This window comes from Tupaia chinensis, unplaced genomic scaffold (assembly GCF_000334495.1).
Source record: "Tupaia chinensis unplaced genomic scaffold, TupChi_1.0 Scaffold147003_1, whole genome shotgun sequence".
NCBI lineage: Eukaryota > Metazoa > Chordata > Mammalia > Scandentia > Tupaiidae > Tupaia > Tupaia belangeri.
In genome coordinates this window covers 2,888,735-2,896,313 of record NW_006206856.1, presented here as the reverse complement: position 1 = coordinate 2,896,313, position 7,579 = coordinate 2,888,735, and the positions used below count along the sequence as shown (strand labels likewise).

The following is a 7,579-nucleotide window of genomic DNA, read 5'->3' as shown; positions in this document are numbered from 1 at the left end:
GCATTCCTGACCTACAACCCTTTCTTGCAAGAGGAGTGGGTGGTGGGCATCCGAATCCCCTGCCCACGCTGCTGTGTTTTCAGGCTCAGGTGTGGCCACCGGCCAGGTTGACCATGGCCCTTTCTGTGGAGACGGAGTCGCACATCTACCGAGCTCTACGCACTGCCTCTGGGGCGGCTGCCCACCTTGTGGCCCTGGGCTTTACCATCTTTATAGCCGTGCTTGCCAGGCCTGGCTCCAGTAAGTAGAATCCCCAGGTGACTTCTGGGAAGGGGAGGATTTTTCCTGGGGACCAGGGGCAGCAGGAAGACTTGAGCCCAGCTCCTAGGAACAGACTTGGCTGGCTGAAGGGTGACCGGGATGGGGCAGATGGGTGTGGGGGGCTCAGCCGGCCTGGCCAGACCCTGGAGTACTGACTTTCTCTTTCCTAGTCTCAGTGCTCCACTAGGCTGCTTCCTGGGAGGTGCTGGAGGAAGAGGGGAGGCCTACGTGAGGAGTGGCTGAGCGTGACCTCTGATCTTGGAAGGGGCCAGGAGAGAGGATGGGGTGGGGTCAGCTTGTTGAGGAAGGGCATGTTTCGACAGTGGGCTGCCTGTACTCAGCCCGTAGGGATCATTATTACTGTTTTCTTCTTGCCGCAGCCCACAAGGCTTCCTCTTTTCTTTCCAGGCCTGTTCTCCTGGCACCCCGTGCTTATGTCTCTGGCTGTAAGTGGTGGGCCTAGGCAGCTCTTAGGGGTGGGAGACTGGGCATGGGTGGTAGCTCTGGTGGCTTCTGAGTCCTGTGGGCACTGGATATCTGTCTGAAAGTGTCCCATGCTCCTGTCTGTGGTAGTATGTTCCAGACTCGAACCAGAGCCTACCCAGGGCAGATGGGTGAGATCTGTCTAAGCACAGAATGTGGCTTCACTCACACCCATGCAAGAGGCTGAGAAACTGCATTTGGATATGTATATTTCTGTCCTGTTTTCTTTTTAAAGAATTATTTAATTTTATTATTATTTTTAAAAATTTGACCTGAGACAGAGAGAAAAAGGGAAAGTGAGGAAGCAAGCTGCCAGATCTGGGACTCAGACTGCAATTGGCCGTATGAGTGTCCAGCGCCCAAACCACCTTGCCACCTGCTGGCCCCCCCATGTCCTGTTTTACCTTATTTTATGGTGATGCATACAGTTTCCCTGAAACATGACACCCATGTGGCCAGCTCTTGCCAAGAAATTGTATCCAGCCTGTGTTAGGAAGCGAAGCTCGTGAATCATTTATAAGTGCCACATCTCACCCTGTTTCCCTGGGTAGCAGAGCAGCGGTGACGTTTCAGCACAGCTCCTAGAACGTGTGGGGAGGGCCACCTCTTACTGACCACTCTGGCAGATGTCCTGTCCCAGATGGGGCTCTCTACTCTCACCCCACCAAGTGGACATTGTGGCAATGGGGAGAGGCTGAAGAGGGGTACTGGCCCAGCTCACTGCCGGCTGGGAGTTACCTCGTGCCCTCTCGCCCCCTGCCCGGACAGCACTCTCACTCATCTCCCATCCCCTCCTCAGTTCTCCTTCCTGATGACCGAGGCACTGCTGGTGTTCTCTCCTGAGAGTTCGCTGCTGCGCTCCCTCTCCCGGAAGGGCCGAGCCCGCTGCCACTGGGTGCTGCAACTGCTGGCGCTGCTCTGTGCACTGCTGGGCCTCGGCCTTGTCATCCTCCACAAAGAGCAGCTTGGCAAGGCCCACCTGGCCACCCGGCATGGACAGGCAGGGCTGCTGGCTGTGCTGTGGGCGGGGCTGCAGTGCTCAGGCGGGGTGGGGCTGCTCTACCCCAAGCTGCTGCCCCGATGGCCCCTGGCGAAGCTCAAGCTGTACCATGCCACTTCTGGGCTGGTGGGCTACCTGCTGGGGAGTACCAGCCTCCTGCTGGGCATGTGCTCACTCTGGTTCACTGCTGCTGTCACTGGGGTGGCCTGGTACCTGGCTGCGCTATGCCCTGTCCTCACCAGCTTGGTCATCATGAACCAGGTGAGCAACGCCTACCTATACCGCAAGAGGATGCAACCGTGAGCTCGTGCCAGCCTGGCGGAAGCCTGGATCTGCCTCAGTGTGGGAGTCAGGGCTGTGGACGTCCTGTCGCTCAGCTGGTGGGACTGGGGGCACCCAGGGCACTGGACCAGTGCTGGCTAGGAGGAGCCGTGTGTGTGCACTCTGTCTCCTCAGCTGCCCTCATGCTGCGTAGCTCTCCTCCTTCAATCGCCCTCATCTCCGAGGAGCACATGGATGATGTACCTGGATGAACTTGGGCTGCAAGACGGCCTCCAGCGGTACAGCTTATAGCTGCACTGCAATGTCCAGAACTTATAGGAGAGAAAATAAATAAAAGACTGAAAAGACTGACGGGAGGAGCAGCCCAGAGTGGGACATGGTTCTCGCCAACGCCACCAGCATGGGAAAAGGGCCGTGGGGGGAAGGTGGGCCCCATCCCTGCCTGCTTGATGGGCTGAAGCTGTTCTGCACAGAAGTCCCCAGGGTCTGGCGTGGAAGCTCCTGTGCCCCAAGGCCCTAGGCCATGATGCTGTGGCCATGTGTCCTCCCATCTCCCTGCTACCCACTGTACTTAATGGTTAGACCGCATGGCAACAGGATGGAGCTCGGGTGGCCTCTGTCTCCACAGGGTGCTGTCTCGGACCTCACTCCTTACGAAAGAGGTCCTCACTGCCAGGCATTCTGGGTGGGGCAGATGGCTCCCCGACTAGGGGCTGCAGGGAGAGGAAAGAGAAGTAAGAGTCTGCATTGACAGCTCTGGGAATTGAGCATATGTGTGGGGGAGGTGGGGGCAATGGGCGTCTCAGCCCCGCACCCGGGTTGCCATGGAGACTGAGCCTTGAGCCCAGAGTATGCTTCCTAACTTAGCAGTTGAGCATGCGGGGCGGGGGCACGGACCAGGCGGCCTGACGGAGCCCAGGAGTCATACCTCAAAGAACTGCTTTATTGATACTGCGAGGCTGGGCTGGGCTGCCCGCTCAAGTGGTCCTGTAGAAAATACCTGGGCGTGTGGCCATCCTGGCCCAGTAGCGGTCACAGCCACAGCAAGGGGAAAGAACTCCTGATGTGAACAGTCTTGTGGGGTGGGCAGATGTGCAGCCCCATGCTGCCACCTGTGTCGGCTGGGCCCCCAGAACGTTTTTTGGCAAATCCTTGCCGTGGCTCAGGGCTCTTGGCAACCAGCTTCAGGTGTGAGGAGGCTGGGGGCTGTGGCACCAATGTCCCCACAGCCGCTTGCTTGGGGCCTGCTCAGGTGCCCCCTTCGGATGGGGCCCCGGGCCCGGCAGAGTGGTTGTCTGGAGTTGGGTCCAGGGAGCAGAGTCCTGGTAGTGTTGGCGAGAAACAGCAGAAGGCCATGGGAGCCCCAGCGGGCCTTCGTCCCTCTCCTCAGAGCCACGTGCCCTAGATAGCTGAGAGGGTGTCGGGGCGTGGGAAGGAGGTGCTACGCTCCAGGTGGTCTGGAGTCACAGCTTTGGGGGAGCTGCCTCGAAGGTGATTAAACTGGATTCTGGGGTGGCCCCTTTCCCTGGGGGCACTGGAGCTTTGTCTGAGGGCAGGGAGCTGTCCACCTTGGCCCCCGCCTCCTCTTCATCATCATCCATGCTGGGCCACACGGACTGGTCCTCCACTCGCTTCAGTCGCTCGTTGAGGGCCTTCAGGGCCAGTTGCCTGGGGCCGGAGGAGAGAGGACAGGTCACTCTGGGTGTGGGTTTAGCTCCTGCCCTGGACCCTTCCCTAGCAGGCCAGCTCCTCCTGCGATCATGTAGACTCCACGCCCAGGCTCCTGTGTTTCCCCTCCCCAGCGCAGGGCCCAGGACTCTCCAGGGACTGGACTAGGACCACTCTGCCATCATCATGAGGACCCGAGGGCTGGAGTCTTCCCTCCATAGCTGGAGCACCTACAGGCTGCACAGGCCTGGCAGTCTGCCAGAGGTTCTGAGGGTGGGCAGAGCTAGTGCCCCAGGGCAGATGGGTGGCAAGGAAGGTCACTGGAGGTGAGTATCTGCCTGGGCACTGGCATCACGTCCAAAGAGGGGCATAATAATGATCCCCTCTCCAGGTGAGGGGGTCTTGAGCCTTCCGGCCAGGGTCTATGGGGAAAGTTGGAACTCAGTGCGCCCCTTGGCTCTCAGCCCAGGAGGCACGGCCAGCTTGGGTCAGTCCACCCTTCCCAACCGACTTAACAGCCTCCTGCAGATGAGGTCCCGAAGCACCAAGACCTGTGTCAGCGCAGAACTCAGCAGCACCCGTGCAGAAGAGGAGAAATAGCCCTTGTGGGTAGGGCAGGGTATTTGCTACCACTGGTTCCCCATAGTGGGGGCCCTGGGGGAGTCCTTAGAAGAAAGTATACACCCGTGCTTGGGGCTCTGGCCCACAGACGCCACTGAGGGCTCCTGATGCCCCAGCTTTGGTGCCCCCAACATGAGGACAGCCTGTGTAGCCTGGATTCCAGCAGGCCACCAGCACCCATGGTGCAAAGGAACACGAGAAGAAGCAGCGAGGCCGCGGCGCACTCCACTCTGCCCCCCAGCCTGGCACTGGTGGGGTGGCACACAGAATAGTTTTCCCTGCTGCCGCCCAGGCTCCTGTCCCAGAGGTGCTTTCCAGTCTGTCTACAGACTGCCAAGGCAGAGACAGGGTCATGCCAGTCATTTCCTCATAAGGGTCAAAGGGACAGGCAGGAAACGCTAGGTGCCCTCTGGGTCTGGGAGTGACATGCAGGGAGATGTCAAACTGGTTGGAGGAGCAGCTCTCTCCACTCCGAAAGCTAACATCTGACAAGGCTATGCTGACGCCCCTGCCCCCTCCTGCCCGTTCTCTTGGGCCTGGGCAGAGGTTTCTGAATGACCAGCCTGCCCTGACAATCCAAGACCTCTCACTGGAGGGGGGCTGCTGACCACTCTCCAGTCTGGCCACCTGACAGCTCCACAGGCCTGGCCCCACCCTCCTGGCCCTGCCTCCTCCACCACAGACCCACCTTAAGGGCCTCCTGTCCACAGAGACCCAAGCATGGGGTCCCCAGTCCCGCCCCCCAGCGTGCCGCATGTACTTCTGACACTGACACCACGTCGGACCAGACCATGGAGATCTGTGGCCCTTCCCCAGCACAGGGTGCTCACTCTTCCGCTGCGAGCATAGATCTCCTGCCGAGAACCTACTCCTCTGGTGAGGAAAAGCAGGAGCCTCTGACCTGCTGCGAAGGATAGCTGGTCCCAGAGTTTAGCACTCGAGGGATTGCCTCAGAGAACCAAGAGTAATGTCAGACGGAGGTGTGGCCCTGGGGAAGCCAGGTCAGCCCACAGATCTGGGAGGAAAGGAGCTGAACGAAGAGAGATTCCTCCTGCCCTGGGCAAAGTGCAGCCCGTGAATAATTCAGCCGGGATGCCCCAGGCTGCGGAGGGCTTGGTTTACAGATTACAAAAGGTCGTGTCCCTGTCCACTCCCTGGCGTGGACTGCCGGCTCCCGCAGTGGGTCATGTAGCCTGGCCCCTGGCTTTGGTAACACATGCCTCTGGGAGTAGGGGTCAAAGCTTCCCTCTCTCTAAATAAGCAGAAGCGGGGGGGGGGGGCACAGCCTCTGAATTCAATTGCAGACCATGGCCAGAAAGAGGCATGGTCAGCAATTGGAATTCAGGTGGTCTAGACCACTTTTTTTTTTAAAGCAATTATTTAACTTATAGTTATTATTATTTTAATTTGACCAGAAAGAGAGAGGGAAAGTGAGAAAGCCAGCCTCCAGGCTTGGGACTCGAACTATGGTTGACCATGTGGGAATTGAATGGCTTAACCACCACACCACCTGCCGGCCCCCCTAGACCACCTCATAAGGACCCTAGGCCTCCTTCCTCGTCCCTCTCACAGCTGTTTCTGGCTCCCATAGGCCCCACGTCTAGGACTCTGAGGCTGAAGCAAGGCTGGGGCTGTATGCACTTCCGCTAGCCCCCACGCTAGCTGGGCATTTCTTGAAATGTGTTAAGTGGCCTAAGTAGGGGGTAAGAAAACCACCTGCTGGAACCCAGACCTCTAAATGCTGAGTTTCTTAAGGCTTAAGGCTGGCTTTTCTTTCCCTGAATCTGCCGAACACCTGACCCTAGGTCTCCTGACCCCAGATCTCCTGACCTGGGTCTCCTGCCTTGTCCAGTGAGGACCTTAGCAGATGACACGTGACTCGGCCAGCCTCCCTAGCTCGGGGAGATTTGGGGAGAGTTCACGGTACCTTCTCCGCTCGGCGTCTTGAGGGTCTGTGCCTGGGAGGCTGATGGTGATGGAGGATGGGGCGCCCACATCGTAGCGCTTCACCGTCTTCTGGCAGATCCTGACCTTCACCAGAAGGCCGTGCACCAAGTTTGCCAAGAGCCCCACCACAGGCTGTAGGATCTCAGGAAAGAAGGTGGCGAAAGCAAAGTGGTCGGCCATGTCCCCTCGGCCCCGGCTGTGACGCTGGTAGAAGCGAAGATACACCCAACTGGAGAGCAGCCCAAAGCCGTAGGAGGCCAGCGCTGGGCTCTGGAGCAGCGTGGCCAGCCGCAGCAGCAGCAGCAGTGCCAGCAGCAGCATGGGCACCACGCTGACGCGCACCTGGGGCACGCGCAGGACCACGCAGTCCCCCATGGTTTGCTTGAGTGCCACCAGGACCCCACCTAGGAAGCCCAAGGTGCCGTGGATCCGGATAGTGAACAGGTAGACCAGGTTGAAGGAAGCCATGTAGGTGAGGAGGTAGGCGAAGGCCCCCAGCAGCCCCACGGACACATTCACCACCGAGAAGAAGATGAGCAGCTCCAAGGCCCCCCAGAGGGGCTCCAGCAGACGGCCGGCCACCACCACTGTGGCCAGACTGATGGCCACGTCCCACACGTGCTGCTCCATCAGCCCGTGGGTGGCCAGGGTCCAGATCCAGAAGTTGGGCGGAAAGAGGTAGCCTGGGGTGACTGCCAGGCAGCCCGTGTCCACAGCGAAGGAAAGCAGGTAGAGGAGGAGGACGGCCGCGCACAGCGCCTTCACCACCACGCTGGCGCTGGCCAGGATGGCCCCCAAGTGCTGGCGGGCGCCTGGTAAGGCGCGTTGCATCTTCCTGGTCGGCAGCGGTCTGAGGGAAGGGTCTGATGGGCTAGGGGCTTGAACCAGCCCGGCCCCGACGGGAGGCCCGGGCCTGGCCTAGTCACTGCCTATGGCCCTGGTGATGGCTCTGTTTCCGTTCGGCCCGGGCTTGGGTCCCGAAGGGCCGAGCCGGGCCTTGTCGCCCGACAGGAGCCTAGGCCCCTGGCCCCGGGACCCGAGGGAAGGCCCTAGGCGGCTTGGGCACGCCTGCCGGCCCGCCCTGTAGGCCCTGCGCCAGGCTGGTCGGACCGGAGTTGACCTCAGGGTTGGGCCTCCTCCATCCACCCCAGAGCCTTTCGGTCCATGCGGGGCTGACGCCTCGTTCTGAACTCGAGTCAAGCCTGGTGGGCTCCGGCTCGGCCTTGGTCTCGGTTCCGGCCGTACCTCCTGCCTTCTCGGGGGCCGACAAACAGGGGTGCTGCGCCTGCGCACCCCCGGCGGCAGGGGCGGCGGCGG

At 60.1% G+C, this 7,579-nt stretch overlaps 2 protein-coding genes across 2 annotated transcripts in view; one reads left to right on the top strand and one right to left on the bottom strand.

Moving 5' to 3' along the window:
- Window positions 1-2,377, top strand: part of CYB561D2 (cytochrome b561 family member D2) — a 2,559-nt gene extending 182 nt beyond the window's left edge. Inside the window, exons 2-4 of the mRNA XM_006169371.3 lie at window positions 84-240; window positions 670-707; window positions 1,544-2,377. Of these exons, the coding sequence (XP_006169433.1) occupies window positions 114-240; window positions 670-707; window positions 1,544-2,047 (669 nt within the window). The 5' untranslated portion in view covers window positions 84-113 and the 3' untranslated portion in view covers window positions 2,048-2,377. The remainder of the gene's footprint in view (window positions 1-83; window positions 241-669; window positions 708-1,543) is intronic.
- A 571-nt stretch (window positions 2,378-2,948) lies between these two features.
- Window positions 2,949-7,135, bottom strand: TMEM115 (transmembrane protein 115). Its single transcript, XM_006169370.2, has 2 exons — window positions 6,243-7,135; window positions 2,949-3,694 (listed from the first exon to the last, which is right to left on the bottom strand). Exons 1-2 carry the CDS (start codon window positions 7,091-7,093, stop codon window positions 3,490-3,492), a joined length of 1,056 nt encoding a protein of 351 aa, XP_006169432.1. The 5' UTR covers window positions 7,094-7,135; the 3' UTR covers window positions 2,949-3,489.
- Between the last annotated feature and the right edge of the window lie 444 nt (window positions 7,136-7,579).

Excerpts from the sequence above, each read along its gene's own strand:
- TMEM115 (XM_006169370.2), bottom strand. The coding sequence starts at position 7,093 with ATGCAACGCGCCTTACCAGGCGCCCGCCAGCACTTGGGGGCCATCCTG. Across the intron at positions 3,695-6,242 it reads CAAGACGCCGAGCGGAGAAG|GCAACTGGCCCTGAAGGCCC; the intron begins GTACCGTGAACT and ends CTCCGGCCCCAG.